The 25,368-nt window shown below is 44.2% G+C and overlaps 2 protein-coding genes across 20 annotated transcripts in view; one reads left to right on the forward strand and one right to left on the reverse strand.

Annotated features, from left to right (window-relative positions):
- Positions 1–6,215, reverse strand: part of CIZ1 (CDKN1A interacting zinc finger protein 1) — a 26,234-nt gene extending 20,019 nt beyond the window's left edge. The window contains exons 1-2 of the mRNA XM_040083657.2: positions 5,906–6,215; positions 4,997–5,110 (exon numbers count right to left, since the gene is read on the reverse strand). The gene's annotated coding sequence lies outside the window, so the exon portion shown is untranslated. The remainder of the gene's footprint in view (positions 1–4,996; positions 5,111–5,905) is intronic.
- Positions 6,216–6,303: 88 nt separating this feature from the next.
- Positions 6,304–25,368, forward strand: part of DNM1 (dynamin 1) — a 65,561-nt gene continuing 46,496 nt past the window's right edge. For 13 of the 19 annotated variants that reach the window (XR_005703756.2, XR_005703757.2, XR_005703753.2 and 10 more), the window contains exon 1: positions 6,304–6,591. Coding sequence is in view for 14 of the 19 variants with exons in the window: in XM_040083647.2 (XP_039939581.1) it covers positions 6,431–6,591 (161 nt within the window). In the remaining 5 variants the exon portion in view is untranslated. The remainder of the gene's footprint in view (positions 6,592–25,368) is intronic. The other 6 variants (XM_040083646.2, XM_040083653.2, XM_040083652.2 and 3 more) reach the window with 1 other exon arrangement.

Genomic DNA, 25,368 nt, shown 5'->3' on the forward strand with positions numbered 1-25,368 from the left:
TTTAAGCGCTTTCAGTACACACATGTTCTCTATGAAAATATACTGTGACTATAATTTCTTCTTATGCTAAACCTCACAAGGATAAATATGCATTTCTCCTCCTTGCTACCCCAGAGAATCCATCCTGAAATAATTTACTTTATAGTCTTTTTATTCATGCCAGTAAAAACTACTTGATTCATTAAAGTCCTTGGAATTGATTTTTACCTGAAGCATTGTAAGCTGAACACAGACAGTTACTGGTGATATACAGTTATCATTAATAAATTTCAATGCAGCAGCATATGTTGATTTTTCCTTTGGGCCTTTTTATACCATCCTTATTTTACAATAATCAATTTGGAGATGACCATCCATATTAACCAATGATGGGCTCTGTTCATGTCCAGAGTACTTTATGGCAGTCTGCACAGAGAAAATGCTTTCCTCTTAAGCATGGCAACTTAAATGTCATGCGAGGGAACACACAGAGCAAAAAAACGTGTGGAGTCTAAAGCTCCTGTAAGTATTCTTTGTATGCTACAAACCGCTGTACGTAATGAAACATGCAAGTAACAAAGTTTCTTCACTGTTAGATCTTAGGTTCTGACATAGTCTAGAGTCTCTCCTCATAGATTGGGCTTTTCCCTCTGAGGTCTTACATACAAGTTATTAATGAAACAACTTTTTTAAATTTATAAACAGTCCATAGTTCTACTGCCTTGAACACATATCTGATATGGATTTAATTCTGTGCCTGCACAACACAAGACAGGACTAGGGCTATAGGAAGCAAAGAAAGATGTTCTGCTCCATCAACCTACAACCCAAAGACTGATTTCACGCATGCCTTTATGTCCAAATGTGAACATCACACCTACCAGAGAGGGATTAATTGGATACAGAAGAGAAAGCTCCAGATTCAGATAATCACACCAGTTAGTTTGAAAGTCATACAGAGATATAAGAGAACTGAAAAAAAAAAAAAAATAGGATCCTTTCTTTCATTACAAGCAACAAAACAGTGTGTCAGGCTGACAACTGAAAGGTGCTGTCAGTGCCCAATGATCATTGGTACGCAGACCTTGACCTTCCATCCACTGACAGTTGTTTTTCCTGCAAGGAACATCTCCCTTTCAATAATTAAGCAACTCACTCTTCAGTGTGCAGTGGCAAACGCAGCTCATAATGGGAGAACACACAGCAGCTTAAAAAGAGAGCCACAATGCAGACTACAGCATTATCACGCAAAAACAACCCATGTATCCCCTAGCCTTGGAAGTGCCTCACTGGCAATGGGAGTGAATGAAACAGAGTACGATTTAGAAGTTCAGGGTAAGAGGATGACCCAGAAATTATCCTGCAATGCAGAGACTATAGTCAGTGGGGTTGTTGGATCATGACTATAAGGCAATCTGCACTACACCTCTGTATGATTAGATCAGGGTTCTGAAATTTGTTGGCAGATAAGAGGACAGACAAGAGTATGTAACTGCTTTTTATTCAGGAGCTGGATTGCATTATACAGCCAAGTTTTTGCTGGGCTATATGAATTTTTTCCAGGGACCGTATCATGCATGCAGATAACCAGAGATTTCTAATTTCCAGCATTTGACTGCACTGTGCAGTTTTATGTTTTAATTTTGGCTTTGAAAAACACTTGGTATGCAACCCTTGGTGAAGCCACATCACTTTTGAAAACCCAAGCTTCTCAGTGCCTATGACAGCACCAACATACTGCGGTGCCCACAATTTCCTCTGCAATCTGCAAGGATGGTGGTATTACTCATCCATTTCACCAGGATATAACTAGTTCTCGCCATAATGTATTTAAGCCTCACAAAGTTCTTGGAGAAAAAGCATATGGAGCTTTAAAATACTTTCTTCTCCCAGTTTGGGGGCCCACCTATCAAAAGAATGGGTCAAATTTCACCAGACGTGCTCTTAACAGCTGATGTTAGTTACTGCAATGACACTGTTTCCCATTGTAATTTCCAGGGTCAGTTTTATCTGGAGGATGACTGAGTTCACACAACATTTCAAACCAAAATGATCCGTGCATTAAAGGATGTTTCCCCTCATTCTTTGTAATATGGTTCTAGAAACCTATTCCCACCTGTTCTTGATGGGCAGGACAGGCCCACAGGAGGTAAAGATACAGTTTTTATATCCATTTTACCACATGGTCAATCAGTTCCCATTTGTGATTTTCAGTCTCACAAGGTAAAATATATACCAGGAGTTGTTTTGTGACATCTCACCGGATGAAGAAAGCACAGAGAACTCAGCTTTGTTGCTCTTAAAATATTAATTTAAACTCACATCCATGTGCAGATCCCATTCTTAATGGAGTAGAACATTCAGCTTATTTCTTTCATTATGTATACTCTGGCTTCTGGGGAGTCACACTAACAATAATACTGTCCTAGTGTCTTATACACTGAATTTCCCTTCTTTACCTCTTTTTGGGGGATTTGCACACCAATTCAGTTGAAGTACAGAAGATGAAGAAGCATTTCACTATGTTATTCTACAAAGAAAATCTTTATAATTGAAAACTCAAAAATTAAAGGCTACTTTTCTTTCAAATAGCTTTTGCATTGAATAGGAGCATTAGAAATTAACTTTTTTTTCCCTGAGCAACTGATACCACAAGAGATCAATGATGTTACTATGGTACCATTGCTACTATAGTAGCACTTAAGTACCTATAAAATAGATACTTAAGCATTTTCTATCTCTATAGGCAGCTTTAGATAGTTATAGAAATTTAAGAGGCTAATATTAGTTAATATTTTTAACTATTGATTAGCTGTATCATGTAGTATTAGTATGGACAATGACAATCCTAGGCCTGTTTCTTTTTGGAACTTTTAACATCTGCTTTAAAACATTCAATTTAAATTCTCATCTGTGTTTATAACCATTTTTACAAACCCAAAAGGCCAGAATTGTCCACTTCAGGACCCACAGTGAAATATTCTAAACATTCACACTACCTGGAGTCAGCAGAAACAGTTTGCAAGTAACTCGAATACTCATAAGCTAATTGCATTCCACATTTTTGCCTCTTTTTTCCTCTGAGGACTAGATGTGTTATTTTTGCAAGGGCAAGGAATGAAGGACAGAATCCAGCTCTCAAACGTCTATTTCTAATTATGCTCACTAAACTGGGAGTCCTATTTGCATGAGGTGACAAAATCAGCATACACAACTGTCGTTATGTTGATAGCCATACATAGAAACACACATATGCTTGGCCACATGCATTTTTAGGGATTCATGTTAAAGTACATTCAGAAATATTTATAGCGACGGAGGGGGAAGGAGGGGAGGAAACCTTTCATCCCCCTTATTTTTCTTTGCTCACGTCTTCAATTTTTCTACTAAGATAGAAGGAAATAAATTTTTTTCCTATTCATTCCAGTTTATAAAATTCTTTTTGTTTTTCCTGCTCCACCTGCTACATGCTGCTGCGTAAGTCACAGGTAGGAGGTATAACAGAATCAAAAGGTACATTTGCTGAGAACATCCTTGCAACTCAGTTTGTGGCAGGAGAGAAAATGGAAGGCTCTAGGAGCGATTCTGAGTGCCTGCAGTTCGCTTTTTCATCAACGGGAGGTGTAGGTTTGTAAAGCTTCAGAAAACCCAAGCCTCGCTGTCTCAGACGCTCGTTCAGTCTCTCTGGGCTGAGCAGCTGCAGTTGCTGCAGAAGCGTTCACGCTGTAATTGAGTGGTTTAGGGTGACGCTGCAGGCAGACACTGGAGCTCATTTGCTTAGAAATACCTCTTCAGGACAAAGAAGCTGGAGCAGATCCTGTGCATCTCTCACTTTCACACCAATATTGATCCACGTAAAGTTTGCCAATATTTCTGCATGTTTTACCGCTTCCATAATTCCTTTTATTCCTTTCTTGTGTACCTGGAGAGCACCCTATTAGCGCCCCTCATCCCTCCTGTCCAGTTTTGCCCTTTAAGACTTCAGTTAGGCCAACACCCCCACAATACATCCCCCAAAGGACCACGTTTCCCAAGAACTAAGTATGAATTTCATGGAAGAATAAAACTATATAACATAGACAAAAATACCTGCAAAGAAGTCATGCATGAGCCTTTGTACTTTGAGCTCCTTAACTGGCAACATAAACCCTACTTTTCCCCTCTTCAACATCAGCTGTATTTTCAATGGTCTTTCACAAACATTTCTCAAAGCAAGTGGATTAGTTTCACTTTAGCTTTTCCGAAAGAAGGGTATAACCTGAAGGATTATTTCTAGAGCTGACTCACCCAGAACAAAATATCTACCCAGAGTATATGGGGACAAAGCTAAGGGGTCGACCTATGAGTGAAACTCAGACCCAAAGACTCCATAGTCTGCAACTGAACCAGAGACAAACATGTCTTCATAATTCAGCAGAGACTGATGGCCCTGAACTGCGCTTAATTAAAGCTCCCAGGTCCACAGACGTGGGGGAAACCTCAGGTGAAGCTGGGCCCAGCCACTGAGAATTTTTAATTAATTTTGTGGGGTGAAGTGATGCAACTGGGCAATCTTTCTCTGTATTGCAGCTGGTGAACTTCAAGTTACAGTAAGCTCTGGGAAAAGGACAGTTTTCTTCTTATGGTTCCTCAAATAAAGCTTCAAAGATCTTCATGGTCTAAAGTTCCCCGAGCTTAAGCTCTGATCCAGGGAGGAAGGTGACATCATTATTTGAGCCTTTGGTACTTTTCACTGTTCTTTTTGTGGTGACCTCTTACAAGGAGCAGCTAGCTACAGCGTGGGGTTTTTTTTCCCAGAATCCTTCAATATAAATTATCAGAATGGCTGCAGGGATGCTCAAAGGCTTTTGTCCACAGGCTATATTGAATTTCTTAAGCTCATTTCTTGAGATTTACTGGGCAATGTGCTGAGAGGAAAAAATAGCATTGACAGCCCCCAAAACTGCCCACGTATGCCCTACAATGGTGTTACCCGTACAGATGGAGCAGCTCCCTTCCCTTCCTTCAGTGTTCTTACCTGCACACTGGTGATGTGTTAGAGCATGAGGAAAATTCATCCCTCACCGTGGTTGCCTCAGTTTCTCTATATGTCCAGGTAGGTGGTTTTGCATTGATTAAATTTGATGCACATCTGTGAAATATTCATAATTATGATAAGTAAAAAGCCACTGTTCAAAACAAAACAGCTCAAAATCTGTTGCAGTTTTTTTTGTATTTTGTTTCCCCCTCCACCCCCATCTCTCTCTGAGCTGTGAATAGGAGTCTTGGGTAGCACGAACTGAGAGGTGTTTGAAATGCAACATTCTCCATCCTTCTGAGTCATCACTAGCCATCAGATGCTTTTTTGAACACTTGTTTTCATTGCTATACTTTGAGATCAAATATGGCCTCGTGTTATATTCTTATTAAAAACCCATCCTTTTAAAAACCTAAAACCAAGCTGTTCCCTCTTTATTGCAGACAAGTCATTTTAAAAACAAAATCTGGGTGCATAAAATGAAGCACCTGTTTGCATTTGTCTAAAACAAACCCGGCAACACATTCACTGTTTTATAGCTATAAACAGAAATCGATGCATTTTTTATCTGTGTTTGAATGAAGAAGCAGAATCGTAGAATGGGTTGGAAGGGACTTTAAAAAACATCTTATTCTAGCCTCTGGCATGGGCAGGGACAACTCCTGCTAGACCAGATGCTCAGAGAGTGCTAGGGTTTTTGCAAACCTCCAGTTTAATTATCTCAAGTGTTTCTTGTATTCTGGTGATTTCACAAGTGCTGTCTCCACACAAAGCCCTCCCATACAGGTGCCAGCCCATTCTCAAGTACTGTGACCAAACCGTGGTGCACCGACTGAACGGCGTGGCTGTGAGGATCAAATCGTGCAGGTGCAGTAACCAAGCAATGAGGGTCCTTCGAGCAAACCTTACCTGTTTGCAAAGCTGGAGGCAGTGAATGCCTCAGGAACACGGCACCGTGCTGGCGGTGCGGGCTCACAGACGGGTACACCGTGACTACCGCGGGGCGGGCTTACCGGGCCACACACCCACACCGGCTGGGCCGCACAGGTGTGTCAACCTGCCGCACACAGACACGGCCCCACGCAGCCCCGGGGCAACTTGAACTGCTCTGGCTTTAGGGAGTGAGCTCCGTTCTCAGGTCTCTGGGCACAGACATCCGTGCGGTGCCATCCCGATCCCGGCCCCCTTGGCCCCTCACGGCCGCCGGACTACATCTCCCAGGATGCAGCCCGGCGCCGGTGCCTTTAACACCCCCTGGTGGCAGCGCGGGACGCTCCACAGGCGCGGCGGGAGGGCTGAGGCGAGCGGAGCCCGGGCGGCGTCGAGCGGGGCGAGGGGCGCGGGCTGGAGCCGCTGCCCACCGGCCCCAGAGCCGGGGAGGGCTGCGGGAAGGGCTAGTGCGAGCTCGCCTGTGCGAGGAGCCGCGCCGCAACCATGGGGAACCGCGGGATGGAGGATCTCATCCCGCTGGTCAACCGGCTGCAGGACGCCTTCGCCGCCATCGGGCAGAATGCCAACCTCGACCTGCCGCAGATCGCCGTGGTGGGGGGGCAGAGCGCCGGCAAGAGCTCCGTGTTGGAGAATTTCGTCGGGAGGTGAGCGGGGGGTGTCCCCGGGGGCGCGGGCAGAGCTGCCTCATGGCCAGCGCCGTGCGGGGGCAGCGCCGCGGGGTCCGCGGGCAGCGCGGTGCGGGGGCAGCGCGGGCAGAGGCTCCGCACGGGCAGCGCGGTGCGGGGACGGGCGCAGGGAGAGCGCGGGCAGAGCCGCGGTGCGGGCACTCTGAACGCGGTGCGGGGACAGCGCTCCGCTCGCCGCTCCTGGGCTCGGCGCGTGTGTGGTGCGCGGGCAGCGCTGCAGGACGCCCGGGCGCTGCGGTGCAGGGGTGCGGGAGGGAGACAGCCGGGAAGGGAGGGCTCCCCGCCTGGGGGCATTCCGCAGCGGGGTCCCCGCCACTGCCGCACCTTGGCGGCCGGTGGGAGCCCCCCCTTGTCCTGGCTGTTACATAACGGAGGGGGCTGAGGTGGCTGTGGGGGCCGGCCCCATCCATCCCCTGCTCGGTGCGGGGCTCAGAGATGGATGTTGTCGCTGCGCGTTGGGGGGGTGATGCGGAGGGTGTTTAAGTTTAATCTGCTCCGTCCCCCTCCCCCAGCCCAGGCTCGCTGTCCTCCATAGCGGATGCCATGTCAGGAGCTGCGGGGAGGCTATAGGAAGGACGGGGTTATAGCTCTCCTATATGCTCAAATCCCCGGGTGCTACCATTTTGTGATAGGCAATATACTGATGCCTTCCCTTCATGTGACCTTCGCATTCATCATCTGCAACTTGAGTAAATTGCAGATCGCGCTGCTTGGGTATCTGCTCCAGTCTCCAGTGCAGACACACAACACCCGAGGGGAGGGGGGGGGGGGGGGGATGTTCCTCACCTTTTTCCTGGCCTTGTTAATTAATTGTATTAAGTTATATACGGGGTTTAATCATCAAGGTGTTTTTTATGCAGTGAGGAGCACGCAGGTTTCTGGTGGCTTGCCTTAAAGCAGTGACTGCTGATACCTGGTCAGATGCTTGCGTGGGTTTTTCTCTTTCAGCAAACTGCATTTGTGACATCTATTGGATCTCGTTCCCCCACCCCCACTTTTTCTTCTAAGCTGTTTGCTGTTGGGTGGCTTATAGAGCTTTTCCACTGTCAGAAGGGTCTGTGGCATGGATTAACTGCTTGTTTAGCTGCAAGTAGCCTGAAATTCTGGACCTATGTGAGGGTATCTTTGAGCAGTGAGTGCACAGGCACTCACAAGTGCAAGGCACAGGGGTTGTATCTGGTACAAAGAAAGCATGGTCAAAATAAAAATTAATCTTCTTTGATATAGATCAAAGAGTTTTTAAAAAGTGAGAATATAAAATTTAAAGAATTTGGCATATTTTCTAGCTAACTTCCAAAGGTCCATGCAGTGTACGGACCCAGAGATGCTGGGACCATGCCAAGGGCAGGACATTGCAGAAACACATTTTACTGAGCCCTCAGGTCATAGTCCAGGATCCACTTGTTTGTCCATAGTCACAGAAAATAAAATTTAAAAAAAAAATCCTGCTACCCAAGTGAAAAACTTGTTGGGCTGTAGCTTTCTAAGAAGGGGAAAATGTATCTTCTGAAATCTTTGAGCAAAATGGGTTCACCTGTTGGCTCTGCTGTTTTCATGCTTTCTAAGTACTGGCAATCAAACCTCATAAATCCTTTTTAGAGGATCTGTGCAGGCGGTGCTGCAGTGGTGTCGTAGATAATGTAGGGCTGCTGGACCAGAGGAGGATTTCTTGAAAGGACACTAGGTGTAGTGGGGTACACTGCTCCTCTACTTTAGACCAACAACACAAGGGAGTTTACCAATCTTTGGTGCATCTCCAGTGGCACCAATTTAGAATTGGGGATTTTATCTGCTTGGTGGAGAATATATGAAGCCAATTGTCTTCTGTCTCTTTCTGATGACTCCTGTTACAAGAGAACTTATGACCTCACTGTGTCCCATCAGCTGTCTCTCTAGCAGCAAGTTACAGTGCTGTGGCTTTTAGAAAATGAAATAATTAAGGGTCCCCTGAGCAGGAGCTGAGAGCTGTCTGTAGAAAAGCATTTAGAGGAAATAATTGGAGGGGAAATGGAAAATGTCAGTGTGAAGAGGTCTTTCTATATTTGATACCCCGGAGTGTTGGCTGGTTTAGACTGGTAACTTGAGACCTCTAACCACTGAATGTATGTATATATGCTACAAATCCCAATCCTGTTAAAATAATGTTGGGGCCCTGCTGTAATGTATAGTCTCTTTTCTTTCTGAGTGGGTATTGAAAACTGTGATAAGGAGCTATGGAAATAGTACCCAGAATAAGCATGGCTCTTCAGTGTAATTGTGATAGGGGCTGTTTTCTTGTTTGAACAATCATAAGAAGAGATTGTGTGTAGACCTACTGTGTACAAATACAATTATTGCTGTGGTGTGGACATGACATATGTCACTGCTCCAGCTTGATACCAGGATGGTGGTGCAGCTATTGCTCAGCAGCTGCTCGCTACACAGTGAATGTGAGTGCTGATGAGTTTCTCTCTGAGTGGATGGGAATCTGTGTAAGAACAAATGCTGATGTGGTTGGTACTGGCTGATGTGCATGATGCAGACACTTCAGCAGAGGGGCTGGAGGCCCCACCAGGGCTGGTTTCCCTGCTCAGGACCTGCAGGGCTCCTTTCAAATTGTCATGAAGTCACATTTCCCTGTCAGAACAGCACACTTACCCCCCTGCCAGACCTGTGTTGTGGCAGTGCAGAGCTTCAGTCCAGGGCTGCTGCAGGCACCTTGCAGTAGCACTGAATCCCACATTCAGGGGAAACCTACGAGCAGGGAGGAATAATACTGCCTGCAATCAATGTTTATTTACATGTCTTACCAAACAAATATTTTTCCTCTTGAATTCAATGGCTTACTAGTTGCTGCTAATTGCATTTTCAGTGACACTTACTCTGCTGTTAACAGATTATCCAACAGTGCCGAGCTTGTATTTATAATACCAAATGTCAGTGTGGCTGCTCTGTGTGCTTTTGCTGCTGGAGTCTCAGCGTGGTGATAAAATTGCTGAAGAAACAAGAAGCCATGTAGAAGCCAGACAGGTGACACATCTGTCCACAGACTGGTTTATCCTGGGCCTCAGAACTGGAAGGAAGGTTAATCGGGTGAGCTTCAGGCATTTCCTGTTGGTGTGGTTATAAGCTTGTAGGATAACTCAGGTTGGAAGGGACCTCAGGGATCCTTTAGTCCATTCGTAAGGTGTTGTTGCTTCTCTGCTGCCTCCTTTTCTGAATAAATAGGTCTTGGAGCAGGCACCTGTACCAGCAAAATTGGTCTGATAAAAAGAACAAAGCATGTGGTATGTGCTAATTTGACTTGAGAGCCCAAATGGCTGAGGAGGTTGTACGAGACAGCCCACAAGACTGTTTGTATAATCAACCACGTTCATGCCACTCTTACTTTACCATGTGAAAATAACAAATATGTTTTCTTTAAATCCTGTGATCTCAGAGCACTGTTACACAAGTCTTTGGATTTCTGGGAGTATTACTGTTATCTGTGCTTTACAAACAGGAAAGCTGGAAGCACTGGGCTGTGCTCAGCTGGTTCCCAGAATGTCTGTGCCTTGTGGTGATGGTGTCTGATCCAAGGCAGGGTGCTGCTCAGCCCTGTTGGGACATCTGCATCGCTCTTCGTGGGGAAAACAAGGCACCTCTGACTTCTCCAGAACAGATGGTTTCAGGGGGCTGCTGAGGAGGCAGTGACTAAGGGCTGGGAACAGTGGGTGGAAGGACTTGAATGGAGATGAAACCATCTTGTTTATGATTAAGGGACCTAAGCAGTGCCAGAGTTGTGGGGAGTGAATCAGTGTTTACTTGACCCCAGACCTGAGCTGGAATCTGGTACCCCACAAGCATCTTCTCTTGGAAGCTGTGCACCCAAAATAGAGGTACTTAGCAGTCTGTCACCTGATGGTATATGCTGAATTCCCTGATGTTTATGTGTTGCCTGGAAGGAATCAGGAGACAGGTGTGGGCCTAAACTCAACCACGTTGGGCTAACCTTGCCTTTCCTAATGCACTGAACTTTCCACGTAGGTAAGAGGGCAGGGAAAATGCAGCACTGCAATGCCTGTGGCGGTGGAAAGGCTAAATACTCATTAGGCATAGCTGCAGTAATTGCTGTGACAAAAACAGGCACGGGCCTGGCAGCAAGTGTCTCTTTGCCTTTCCACGTCCCATACTGATGCAAAGCTAGATCCTGAAGCCACAGGGTTTAGTTTGGCTTCAGGTATAACTTTGAGGAGCAGCTTAATACCTTCCGCAGCCATTTAGAGATAAATATACCCCCAAGATATGATGAGGGAATGCCTTCCATGATAACACATACTTTGCTTTGTTATGGAAAGCTTCCCCAGCAAAATACTTTTAGAGATCAACAGCAGTATTTAGCAATAATATAGAAGTGAGGGATCCTAAAGGGATGCATAAAGAGATCCAGCTACTTGGCCTGTTCCTGCAGGAAAACTGTTTTGTTGATGATCTTTGTACTTTTAAGTTGCTATGGCTTCTGCTGCAGTATGTGCTTTATGAGCTTGGGTGTTGAGGACCGAGTTGAAGTCTTGTAAAAGTCATAGTTATATTATGTATAGATTGGGGATGTTGGTTGTAGTGGGCAATGCTGAGCATCACTGCAGTACTTCAGGAGCAGATTTAAATTTAAACAAGAAGATACATTCACAACAGGTGCTTTGGCTTCAAAAGAGGTTCTTAAGTGTGATTCGTCTGAATTTTTGAGGATTCTGATTTGAGATGTGTGCTGGCAGAGAGATGATTAATAGCAAATCATGGACCTTTAATTATTGTATGATAAATACGTCTGTTAGCTGATTAAATCCTATTGTGTATTTGCAGCTTAAAAGCACAGGCACTGCTTGTGAAGTGACTTATGTAGGGTTGCAGTGAATGGTGCAAGAGCCAGGAGTAGGATTCTGCTGCTTAGAGAAATAGATTATGGTCAAGTAAGTCCTTCAAATGGCAGCCAGTCTTTGGTCTCCAGTGAAGAAAATACCTATTTTCGTCTTGGATTAATTGGGGAAGGAAGAAAACATGGAGCATTGAGGGAAATGGGTAATGTCTTAACAACAGACTCCAAGATAAAACAATTTCACTTATGAGAAATCTGTTGACCTCTGAGCAAACACTTGTGGGAGGAGGAATGCAAGAAGATACATAATCAAGTTAAAACATAATACATTATAACATAACATTACATGGATGGCTGTGAGGGAAAAACCTGTGAATCTCAGTGTTTGTAGATGCAGCAGCAATGTCTGCCTGTGTTTGTTGTCAACTTGTTTTAATCCTATCAGTGTTGGCTCAAATAAGTCCAAGTCTAATATTTTTTCTACTTCCTGCAGCAGTTACATGTTCTCTGCAGATCTTGCTAGCTGTATCTTTAGCTTAACTCCTTAGTGATGATCCCGTGCTTCTGGTAACTGCCCACTAGCCTTATGTTCCCTGGAAGAAGGGATCTTTATGGCATGTCTCAGATCATATCAGAATTCACCCTGGGAAAGGAGACCAGCTGCACTCCAGTGGGGAAGCTGGTGCTCAGTGTTCTGCAGGTTGGTGTTTGGACCTACTGGTGTGTGAAAATGACAGGTTGCCTTGTCATTGCTGGAATTCGTCACCTGATAGCTGACAGATCAGGGATGCTGCATTTCCTTGTGTAGACTCTTCCTTGTTAGCATGATAATCCTCAAGTTGAGAGCCTTAGAACATCATGATTTTTTTTTTTTTTTTTTCATTAGTCCTTATTGTACTTTGAGATAAGTAAATGTGGAATTTTTTTGTGTGTTTCCTCAGTAAACAGGATGCAGTGATACAGGGCCGTAAAGAGGGAACAGAACCAGTGGGGAAAGGAGTCTGAAGTTCCCAAAAGCTAAACTGTCAGCTGCTCCTGATTTTTAAAACTTGGTGTGCTTATCACACAGTCAAAAAGCCGAAATAAAACCAGGCAAAGCAAAGGTGACCTACTGTTTTTAAAGGGTACTGATTGTTTTCAGAAGCCATTCAATACCTATCTGGGAGTACCAAGGCGAGTCCTTGACCCTGACTTTTCCAGATGCTCAGAGCAGGCAGAACCCTGCTAGATTTAAATAGTTGGAGTGGGAGTCTGTCTGCAACACCTCCTATCTGAGGCAGCTTCTGAAAATGTTATTCTAAGGCAGGAAGTTAATCCCCTTCCTGATCTGGTGAATTCCTGAGTGTCCCTACTTTGTACTTCAGGTTTGAGTCTGTCTGTACAAGTGCGAGTAAAAATTCTGAATAAGGTTTTTTTTAAGATTGATATTTTTGAGGAGAAATGGAAACAGCTTACAACTTAGCAGAAATTAATCAAGAAAACTGTTCTTGCTGTGTTCTAGCTACTGGGGTGAAATTTATTATGATGCCTTGAGCAGTGAATTTATTGGATGAGGGCAAAGCCATGTGTGCTCCACCCATGGGAGCCAGTATTGAGTTTTTTGTTTCAGGCAGTGCATGAGTAGCAAAACCAGAAGAGTTAGTGAAGGGGTGGCAGGCAGTCATCTAGAAGCATATGGTGTTTAGCCTATGTGCTCAGTGTAAAATTGGTTTTGAGGTGGTGCCTGTCAAAGGAGATTTACTGATAATATGCAGGGTAAACCTACTTCCTTGATATGCCACTAAAATAAACACCCCAAAAACTTTGGGTGTAATACTTTTTTCCTTCTTGGACGCACAGATCTGTAACCATATGAGTCAGAGTACTGCCAGTTGGGAGGAGAGATGAAATTAAATCTGGTCAAAAAAAAACCCCAAAAAAACAAACAAAGCCAAACACAGAGATCTAGGCATGCATGGTGGGGAAAAATAGCTTTCTAGTGGGACAGTTTCTCATTCTACTTGAAATTTTCTCTTCCTGGCCTTCAACTTGGTTTTGCACATTCTGATAGGGAGTGGAATCTCATGGTTAAGGAATATTGTCTCTTATTACAGGAAAATGGGCATGTTCAGCCTTGAGGCAGAATTCTGTTCTTTGCTCTGAAGCTAAATTCTTAGTGATTAATTTTTATACCTTTTTCTCCAATCTTAAAGGAGAGGCTGTTGGCATCTCTCATGACATGCAGGTGTATATCATTAATGGATACCTGAAATAACACTGGAAAAGATTCAGCATGAAGTGATAAACTTTTTTTCTTAACAATAAATGAAGACTCTGTAAAGATGGCACTGCAGTGTCTGTCTGAGCCCTCGCAAAGGCCTGCCTTCTCTTGAGAAGTGTTGTGCCAAGAACTTTAGTTCTTCATGCAGGTTGATTTGCTCAGTATTTTGCAGGTTACTAAGGTCTGCTCTGCAGAGGTTGGGCCTAGTGCAGCCGCTTTTGGCTGCTGGCATAGGTCAGGTGCAGGATTGGAGGAATGAAGGTGTCCTTAGGAAGCACTGGGAGATGAAAGGCTGCCCTAGATGGCCTGGTAGCACCTGAATTTTTGAGCATGGTCTTTCAGGGCAGGGATGTGTAGCACAGCCCTACAGAGGAGTGAGCCCAGGGTTTTGTACCTAGGGACTTTCAGCGCTTGTGTGTTCTGGTCAGGTTTGGAGGTGGTCTGCCTGCAAGCAGGACTGCTTCTGAAAAACTGCAAAGCGTTATTTCTCTTAATTTACATTTACCTGTGATCCATCTAAAGAACATCATGCCTATTTTGTTTAACAATGCAAACTGGATGTGTTGCTCAGAACTAACTACTATAGATACTGGATTAGCTATGGAGAGAAGGCTGAGAACATTTCAGTGTTTACTGATGAGCAAGCAAGACTGCATCAAAACACTGTGATGGGCATGTGAGGGCACAATTTAATGTTAGATATTTAAACAATTATTCCAGGTGACTCATTGATACTTTGTACTTAGGTCCAGTTTTGTTTTCAAAGTCCATTAGTGAATATTTTAATAACAGTTGAATATAAAATGGCTCCACAGTTTTCTTAAGGAGTCTTCAGTAGATGGGCAGACAGGACAATTAAGTTGCTGGTGTTTGCTTCCTTTATGACCTTCAGGTTTGTCACAGCTCTGAGCCTGGTGCTGTCTGTAGCAGATAACTGCTTTGCTTTCCCTCAAGATGCAGTACAGGAATAATGAGCCTTGAGTCTGAAATCTAACAGTGTCTCTGTTTTCTCCAGAGCATCTGACATGGCAAGTTTTGGCAGACCCAGCCATGACCAAATGGAAGTGAGATGGTCCCTGGTTAGTAGCTTCTTGCAATTCAGCATAACATGCTTTTGGAAGCTTCTTGGAAGCAGACGTTATGCAAGCTCCTCAAGCTGTGTCTTGCTGACTGGAAGCAAACTTGCCAGCTTCTGCCATTTTTCTGCAAGTCTTGTGACTCGTGTGGCTTTTCTTAGAGCCCTGGCCACAGCAATTGAACGAACAGAAGAGCAGTGTAGCTTTTGTATTGAAAACAGCAATTTCTAACATGGAGGTTTGAGGGTATTTTTTTTTTTTTTTCCTCTAAAATATGCCGTTTCCCTAAATGCTTCTGGAGACAAATACAAAGAATCCCAAAACTTCTGAAACCTGCATTGTCATCTCTTCCCTTCCTAAAAATCAGGGCATAGTCTCAAAACTATAAGCTCTGCTAAAATACTTGTGTTGCAGTCGCAACGAACAATAAATGAGGTTTGGAATAAACCCAGTACCTCACTTGTGACGGAAATGGGAATTGAACTGGAGTCTCTGGGGCTGAAAATACTATTTTAATAATGTATTGCCTCAACAGTCTCCTTTAACTCTCCCTTTCCTGTTTCTTATGGCTTTAGGCTGCATTGTTGCAGCTGTGTGGAAGAGTTAATACAACCATAACAGACATGGGAAGTGCTGGGCTCCTGTCTGACTGCTCAGACTGTCATTTTGGGGCTGGGAAACACTCTTGCTGCAAGAGTGGCCAGAGTAGTACATGTGATGCCTAAGAGAGGACGCAGCCAGTGTTAAACTGATACTGCTGTGGATTTTGGCTGCAAAGCCAGGCAGCGTTGCTGTAATGCTGGATAAAAGCTGATCGTAAATTGCAGCTGTATTTCAGAGTAGTTTTTCAGCTGCATTCAAACCCTTTCTCATATCAATAGGCAGAAGACTACAGAGATGCTGAGCAGTCGGTTCTCAACATCTGCAAATGTTTTCACAGCACAGCTAACTTACCCTGGAGAGCACTAGGAGAAACGACAATGTTTCCCTTTTTAAAAAAGTTGAGAATGGAGATCCAGGGATGGTGGAGGCGGTGCTGAATTTCTTAGAACAAGGAAAGAGGTACCTAAAGGCAAAAATCTTGAAGTCTTTGTTCAGGTCCTCCTCTTTGTCTTCCTGCCACTCTTACATTTGTAAAGACAGAGTGAGTTACAGAGAATCTGTGTAACAAATTAACAGACTATTTCAGCCCTGAGAACTCTTCCTCATCCTAGTAGTTACAAACCTCTAAAAATGAGGCTTATAATGACTGTCCATTTGCCACCTACCTTCCAGCACAGGAACAATTCCCTGTCAGCAGGGGAATATATCTGGTGACCTGTTAGTTCAGAATTAAACCCATAAACAACAAAGCTCTAACTCTCACAGGTTTTATGCTGATATTTAGCCTCGCTGACTTGTTTATGATGTACTCTGAGCTTACACTGCTCTGGGTCATGATGGGACCCCTTGACTCTAATACATGTTAGGTTTTCTCTCTTTCTGGCTGCTGTGATCTCTTGTGTAATCTCTGGCTATTTCTTAAGCTGATTGTGCTTTTACTTTTAATAGAAGCTTCTCTATGAATAGCTGGGAATTGCCTGAGCATGGTGGTGGCCTTGAGAGGAGATCTGTGGCAGTGGGGTTAAAGCTATGGGTAAGGAGGAGGTTGGTACGTTCCAAAATGCAGAATGCCCTCAGGGATTGGTGCATGACATGTGTCACACTGCAGAGCTGATGCTGCGGCTCCAGCATTGAAACTCAGGTCACCTCTTCTACATCATGCAGCTCTCAGCAGAGATCCCAGCAATAAGCTTCTTCCCTCTGGGCTGTGCTACGCTGATTTGTTCCTGTTCCTAAGAATTATTCTGCTTATGCCTATTTGTACAAGATGTTTTTGTTATCTCAGGCCTGCAAACTACCAGGCACCCCAAACTCATTTTTGAGAAAGAGATCCATTTCCTGAATGACTTTGTATAGATTATTGAAGGAATGATATTCAAAGAATGTTTACTGCAAAAGAATAAGTGAGTTACTGCATTGGCACTTGGTATTTTGCCAAAATCTGCTTGGACAAAGTTGAACTCATGTTGGACACCTGGAGGGGCAAAAGCAGATGTCTTGGAAATCGCTGTATTGGTGGAGTGGAGATACAAGGGAGAGAAAATTAGTTAAACCCTTTATTTGTGGAAAATAGGGAAAGGAATGGAAGGCTGTAAGACTGTGGTCTGTCCAAGTCTATGCCAGAGTTTTAGTGTCAGAATGCCCACTGATAAAGCAACAACTGTTTTGATTTTCCTTTGTAGCTGAATTTAAGCCCAGCCTTTTTGTCACCTCCCATGGTCACTGCCCAAATTTGACTAGAGCAAAATGTGCCTTGTGAAGTGAGAGGTGCTTTTCCACTGGCACGTTGGAACCCAACAGGAGGTCAGATGCTCATCTCTTCTGGGACTATTGATCCAATTTTTGTTCTGGTGCAGTATGAAATGGAGATGCCTTGTGTGGTTTTTTTAAGTAGAGTTTAATTCTTCTGACTTTACTCTGCACTAGAGGCGTTTGCAATAAGTCTTCTGGGTCTCCTTCAAGGGCTTTAAGAGGCTGGGTTGATCTTAATTATATCTGGAGCTGCAGAGATGCACTGGCACTGTTCCTACATACTTCTCCAGGCAGAGGAGAGATGTAAATTGGCATCTTAAATTCCCTCTGCAGGACAGCCATGCACTGTGGGCAGTTTGGTCAGGGTGCCTGAGTGCAGCATAACTCTGTTACCCCATGGAATTCTGTCATTCCTGCTGGGCCTGTTGGAAGGGAAGCAGGCTACCTTCCATCCACAACACACCCTGCCTCTAACCACTGACCTGAGATAAACTATTGGGGTACATGCATTCAGTTTATAAACCCACCACCAATGTGTGGCAACAGCACATCGTGGCTTGTTGAGGTACCACCTTTCCTCATGCAGCTTCCGTTTGGGTTTGTGTCTGTGGGCTCATCAAAGTGACTTTGCCTTTCCCAGTGAACTCTTTCAGTTGTCTGCACCCTTTAAGGAATTCAGGCTCTGGGCAGCCTGTCTCCTTTCCTAGCACACAGTGCTGTCTGGCAGTGGAGGAAGTGTCATGCTGCAGTGATGAAATATGCCTCCAGCTACATTTGTTCTTCTCTTGGGTCTTGCAGCAAGTACCAGGACTCCAGAGGTGGAGTTTTGACAAGAAATCTAAGATTATACTTAGCACAAGTATTTGATATCTTTGAATTTGCCATTGTACTTGGTTTCCTTCTCTGAAGGAGAGAAGAACAAAGAGGGGGGGATAACCCCCTTTTTTATCCAGAGCCTCCATGTGATGAGTCGTGTGAATATTAGTTACTGCTGCACAGCATAATGGTGTCTCTGAACACAGGAGAGCCTCCACTGCTGGGCAGCCTTTAGTCTGGACTCAGCTGCAGCCTGACCAGAGATTAAGACACTGGTGGTGGGAAATAGCAAGGTCAGCCTGCTGCTCGTCAGTCTTAGCATCCATTAATCCTAGGGTGTTATTGTGGCTGTGCTTTCCCATCAGGCATTCCTGTCCCAGAGTTTTAGTGTACAACTTGTCCTTTTGTTTTCTCACAGCTCAAGTTGCAGGTGCTGAACAGGTCATGTTTTTCAAGGCTGCAGCCTTCTGTCACAGCAGAGCCAGTGGTTGTTGGTAGATTTGTTTGTGCCAAAGCAGAGCAGTGTTGCTGCAGTGTTATGACAGATCAGTGCGGCTTGAAAAAGAGGCAAAGATGCTGGGTCATGGGTTTGCCTTTCTGGCCTTAAAAAAAACCCTGTTTCTTCACTACTGTCATAGGGACTGAACTAATTTGATGCTCTGGGGTGTTGCCTGGTATTGTCTTCTTGGGGGACTGTCTGGAAATTACAGGGAGATTCTGCAGTTGCAGGAGGATTTTTGCCAGGGTATTTATGCTTTTAAAGCAGCAAAAGGAAAAGTTGTTTTTGTGCTGTGATGGTGAAAATGAGGTAAGACAGACATAAAGGTCTGTTTTACGGTTTCTGGGGTGGAGAATTCATCATGCAGTGCAATATTTCTAGTGTTAGTTTTTGGGTTTTTTTCACATGTGTAAAACCAGCCTTGTTTCCTTTCTCCTGGGATTGTAATTCTTGAAATCAAAACTGCATTTTCCACAAATGTGTAATCCTTACTGCCACATCCATTCAGGATACACCAGGCTGCTTATTCTCTTGAGTTCCCGATATTGTTATGCAGAATCAGTGCTATATTACTCTTTACTGTGAATATCCCAAGGCAGCAAACCAGATCCAGGACTTCATTTTCTGTTACTCAGAAGCTCCTAGAGGAAGCTGCACAGCAGCAGTGCTGCAATTTTCCGCTCTCTCCAGCCTCTGCTTCCCCAGCTCTGCAGCCTGGAGTCAATGCGGCATTTGCTATAACGGGCAGTGACTTTTTGAGATCAGGCAGTGCACTGTAGGCTGTACCACTCTCTAAATAATTCTCCAGAGTAAAATGCAGAGCTCCAAACAAGAGAACGCCTTTACAGTTTTTTACTTGCAGAAACACAGAGTAAATTGGCTCAAAGTGCACGTGAAGTGCTGGAGTGTTCTGTTTTGGTTTCCCATCTGTGTTCTTCGTCCTCACGTATTCTGGACTAACCCATCTGCAGGAAGATAGCAGGGAGGGAGCTGGCAGATAACCCTCAAAATGGAGGCGGGGAAGAATATTCCTGATTAATTCTCTCACAGCAGATATGAACTGAAGCAAACGACATTTTGGATGAGATGGTCGGGCTTGTATGCTGGGAGTGCCTCTTGTTTCTCCTCCAAACTCTCAACCTACAACTGTAGATACTTGCTTAAAACCTCAGCAGCTTGGGGCTGATGCCCACCAGTGATGGATGCAGGAGCTGTGTGGACATCAAACTGATTTGTTTCTATGGAAACAGTAGGTTTCACCATGTTTTAGGGAAGTAGGAGGGGAATTATCCCCTTGGGCCTGGTTCTGGCTCTCAGAATGGATTGGTTGCTGCACAGCAATTGCAGGGCAGCAGCCCATGAAGGGATTATCTATCAGCCAGTGATCACAATTAGGGAGAGAAGCACGTGGCTCCAATCTGCTCCCGTTGTGGGATTCCCAGGGTCACAGCCCTCCATGGCACTTAAAAACAAGGAATTTAACCTTGGTTACTCCTAGCCCCAAAGGAAGGCTGCATTACAATGCAGGCAGCTGCACCCAGACTGCTCAGTTGGAATGGCTGAGGGAATGAGCTGTGTTTGTACCTCAGCACACCTTTTAGGCAAGAGCTGAAAACTGTTTGTGGTGTCTTACAAGGTCTGGAGGAAGCTGAGATGTTTCAGAAAGGCTTCAAGTGATGCTTGCTGATGAAGTTATTGTGAGTCCAATTTGTTGTACTGCTCTCAGGAAGCCCCAGCACTTGAAGTGCTGTAACTGGGGGCGATGATTTTGAGACCTTTTCTTCAAAAATGAAAGGTTCCCTCATGAAACCACAGAAGGAATCAAAGCAAGAATATGAACCTCAAACAGGTTCAAATAAGAGTTTTTACTAAACCCCATATATTCCTAGTGGTCTGTAGAACTGAGTCTCTTCAAACGGGGCTGGTGCCCTCATGCAAGATCCCAGTGCTGGTCCTTCTGAAGGAGTTCACTAGCACTTCTTATTTCAGGCTCTCAGGTCCTAAAGGCACTTACCTATCCAGACTCTAGCACTGACTGAGAGGGAGAGCTTGTATTTCTAGATAGAAAGAAGGCAGACCATGGAAAACTGACAGAAAGGGTAATGCCTGTGTGTGTTTGAACCTTTGCCCAAGGTACTCCCTTGTTTCCTACAAATGTAGGACAGGAGCTGTTTAGCTGTCTCTAACAGGGAGAAATTCTGTTTGCTCAGCTTCTGTCTCCCCTTACTGTATAAAGGGGCTTCCTATATTCCATGTTATGTAAACTGAGTTAGGGATGAAGGGCAGCTTCTAGCAGAAATTCTTGCTTTATGCTTTGTAGTACAACCACTAAGTCAATTGGATGGGATAATCCTGGTTATGGATTTGCAGGGGTGCATCAGAAGAATGCAGTATCTCTGCTTTACTTTCAGGTCATCTAAAAATATATATATAGACCTCAAAAGTCAGGCCAGATCCTGCTGTAAGGTCTACCAAGCATAAAGCTGGGGTATGCTGTCTTCTTTGGAATTACTGTAGACATACAGCAGCAGAAGTGCCCGGGGCAGACTCTTGGCTATGCCAGTTTAGTCTGCATGCTGGCAGGTCCCCAGGCCATTGACTAGAAGTGTAAGAATGCCTGTGACTTCCTTGGAAGTCTCTTGCCCTATGGAAGCAGGGCAGCCATGAGGGCTCTGTAGTTGTGCATCTGATTAACTGGTGCACAGCAGCTCCAGCACAGCCATGACCTGGCATGATGCATGCAGCTGTCTTCCAGATTTTGATGTATCCTGAAGCTAGTGGAGTGTGAAACAGAAAATTCAGCCCAAAGGACTCAAATGAAAATAAACAATAGCAAAACTTATGCTACTGCTTCCAGCAACCTGCATAGAGGCATGTACAGGAGAGGGGCTGAGACGCAGAGAAAGGAGACGTGGAAAGAGTGGATGAGAGGGGCACCAACTGCTATGGGTGGCTCCTGGGAACCAGGCTGTGCAGTGAGAGATAAGCAGAAAAGCAGAATTTAGTGTGCTCAGGGAGGGGTGGGGAGAGAGCTGTTTGCAAGCAAGTGTTCATATAAAAATTGCTGTGTACTTTCCTTCTGGCTTTAGTAGTGTAAGGAAGGTGCCGCAGGCAGAAGTCTGAACAGGGCCACTGCAGTTGAAGTATCAGCGATGAAAGAGAACATTGCCCCAGGGTGTTCCCTCTCTCATTGTCTGAGCCCCCTCAGCCCACACTTGGCTCAACAGACACGTTCTGGGTGGGAAAAACAGATTTTTGGATAACACTTCTGATGTTCAAGGCATGTGGGTGCTCCCAGAGCACATGAATATGACAATGCCTTCCAGTAACAAAAATATTTTTCCTGTCCTGTAAGAAAGATCTTACAAGATTTTGCTAGTGCCAAAAATTACCCAGACAACAGTACTGGACACTGTCACCTCTGTATATGTAAATCAGTGGCCAGTAATTGTGTTGTGTCTCAGGGTGAGGAGACAAGCTGATGATAAAATGGCTGAGATGGAAGCTTGAAATTCAACTTCTGTCCCTCTATGGCACATCAGTTACCCCAAATGTCAGAGAAACAAACCTCACCATTATCCCTGTCCACGAGGAACTGGATTTGATTCATCAAACTCACTGTGCAGGCTTCCAAACAGCCAGGCTTGCAGCTTTCTATGGAGGTGGATTCTCTTGGAGGGGGCAGTCTCCTGAAAGGTTTCTTGTCTTCTCAGCAGAGCCTGTACTCTGGGGTCATTGTGGTTTTTGAAGTGTCGTGTTTTGCAATACACATAGGTTTCTGGTGTGGCTTTATTGAAGTTTTTTGTTAACTCTATAAATACACTGTATTTTTCTTATTTTGAGTGAAGTGAGAGCACAGTGTGGGGAAAAGATAGAGGACGGTTCCAGAACATGGCGTATCCTGGTCAGTGGTAAAAACGTACAGGAAACACAGCAAAGGTGATTCTTGTGGTGAGAATTATGTCAGTTCTGGAGCAGGATGTGGTGTGAACATGTAATACTACTATTGCTACACTTACTTATTACACTGAATTAGCACAGTTGCTGTCCTTTCGTGTTTGAAGACCACAGTGCCTCAGTCTGCACCAAACCTCAGGCAGAACATCCCTCACTTGCTGGGCCCTGTGCTGGTATTGGGTGCAGTTCTGCCAAAGGAATAGAACAACTGGAGGCAGATAGGGAGAAAGTGCCAACTTCAGAAGTTACTTTTTACTTCATTCTCTACCCTCTCTGACTCGTGTTTGCAAATTATCCAGTATTATGTTATAAATGTGTCCAGCTTATACTGGCACTTGTGTTTTGCCCTGCCTGGGCAGCCCCTGTGAATTTCCTAGGACGGTCTCTGGGAACTCACCTTAAGCACAGCAACTCCCACACTTGAGAGGCTGTTTGGTCCTTTTGCTTACTGACTTGGGGAGCTGTACTGGGGAGGAGTGGCCAGGTGTTGGAGAGGCTGTTTGAGGGTCAGAACTATTTAACAAAGCAATTGCAAATGTTCCAAGCCAGCACAATAGTGTTAACCTCCCTCTGCACTATTGTAAATAGGAACTCAAGGTACAAGGCAGTGGGAAGCCTTCTCTTTATTTTTTTTGCTCCTCCTAACATATATATATTATGGTGACACTCATGAACTGTTGCCTGTCTTTATTTTTCACAATTGTTTCCTTGAATAATGAATCATTGTGCGCAATAATATTGCCAGTATACTGGAAAATGGTGTACTTACAATAGATCTTTATTTCTATATATATCCATTGTGTGACCAGTACCAAGTACATCCTAAGAAGTTACATTATACTGAGTGCTTATGGAATTGTTCTTGTTCACTGTGGGTCAGGACCAGGCACACTTGTGCTGTGGAGATTGGCTGATAAGAGAATGCACATCCTCTGGATTAAAGGTATCTAAAGGTGCTAACCTTAATGGAAAAAAACATGGCTTAACTAGGAACAAGGCTTACCATATGATTATGAGTCTGTATGACTGGCGTCCAAGTTCACGTGATGCAGTATGAAAGGAATATGAAAGTTTAGGGCAGAGGAAAATAGAATAGCAGGTTGATGGATATTTTTGTTCATAGTGCACTTGTTTTTAATGCTTGCTGTTCCTCTTGGCCTGTCTTTTTTTTTAAAGTTGAGAATTACTTTGGCTCAGGCAAGAGAAGAGCTCACAGAGCCAACCAACTTAGCAGGAAACTCTGAATCTGTAATGCAGCCCTCTTGGCAACCTGCTGGGTGGCAGGGGAAAGAACAAATTTGTCCTTGTTCTTGCCCCACACCTGAGTTATGGAGTTGTTTACAAATGTACTTGCATGTTGCTTGAAGGATCAGACCAGGAAGGTGCTCCAAGGACAATCCTGCATCCTTCTTCCTTGTAGTAGAACTACATGATGTCTGTTGTGGAGGAGCACTGGGAGTTAGTGACCAAGAAGCACAAAGCTCCTACTTTCTGAAGTGTTTGTTTTAGAAGTCAATATGATTAATAGTAAATATTTTTAGTGTGTGGTTGATATGCCCCATAGGTGTCAGCCTGTGTGTTAAGGATTCCTTTTTATGTGCTGAAGTAACATGTTTGAAAATACAAGGGCTGTTCAGAGAAATGTATAAGCTGTCCATAGAATGCATCTTGTATGAAGATGTGAATGTTGCTGATGGGATCAGTGATCACAAGAGTCATATGTCAAAGGTAAAAATACCTCTAGATTGGCTTGGGATTCTTGTAAAGCACTGTGCCATCATTAGCTAGAGAAGAGCTCTTGATCTGGGTATGTGAGAATGATGAAATGATCAATTATAAGCTTTGACAGGTGAAAATGATTTGAAGCTTAAGCAGGAGCAGGTCTGAACTGTGTAACCAGACAGTAAAATCCATAGGGACAGAACTGTATTTCTTGTGGTATATTGGCACACTGCTTTGTGCAGTGCATTTCTGATTGAATTGCTGTCCCCAGGCACCATCAGAACACAGGAAGTTACAAATACTCAAATTAAAATACAAACAGCCATGTGAAATTATGGAGGCTGTGCGAATTTTAATTTTCTGAGACTAATATAATCCAACTCGGGGATTAAAAGCATCCCTTAATACCCTATTTTTCTGTAGATGTTTAATAAGAAATCAAATTGAAATGAAATGATCAGATGCTGGTGTTCCCTTCTGTTCTTTACAACTGCTTTTATGTCTTCATAAATTATTGTTTTGGCTCTTTAACTGAGCCTTTAACTTCTCTAGTGCATTCTAACTCAAGAATCTCAAAGGTCTGTCAAACGACTGACTGCAACAATGCTGTGTTGGTTTGTCTAGACTAGGCCTAGATTTGTATTTCAGAGCCCTCTGCAAACAGCTTTCTGAGCTTTCCATCTTCTCCGGGGACAGGGAAAGCAAGCATTTGGTCTGTGTTCCATGTGGAACAAGAGATGGTACCGTGGGCTCTGTTCTGGCTTTGGCTGCTCAAGAGTTCTGCTGCAACTTCAGTGAAGACAATAATCATACATGAAAAAAGCTTTGACTCAGAGTCCTTTCAGAAGTACAGATTACCAGTGGACAGAGAAGGTGCAAAACTTGAATTTGGTGGAAAATGGGAATAAATGATGCTCGTATTTGCAGTGGAAGAGAATCTCTGGAGAAGCAGTTGCAGCCTGAGCTGGTGTGTGGGGATGCCGTTCTTACACTTCCCTGTTAGGAAGTTGTGGTTATCACTTCTGATATCATGGCCACAGGGTCAAAGAGAGGTTTGCAAATACCAGATTGCTGGAATGAAACAGCACTGTAAATGTTACAGGAATCTCTAAACCATAGAGCACAAACCTAAAGCAGTGAGCCGACACTTCTGGCAAAGCATGAAGGGACAACTGGCTCAGGCAATCACTTGTCTTGGATTTATCAGGATTTGTTC

The sequence above is a fragment of the Hirundo rustica genome, chromosome 20 (genome assembly GCF_015227805.2).
Source record: "Hirundo rustica isolate bHirRus1 chromosome 20, bHirRus1.pri.v3, whole genome shotgun sequence".
Lineage (NCBI taxonomy): Eukaryota > Metazoa > Chordata > Aves > Passeriformes > Hirundinidae > Hirundo > Hirundo rustica.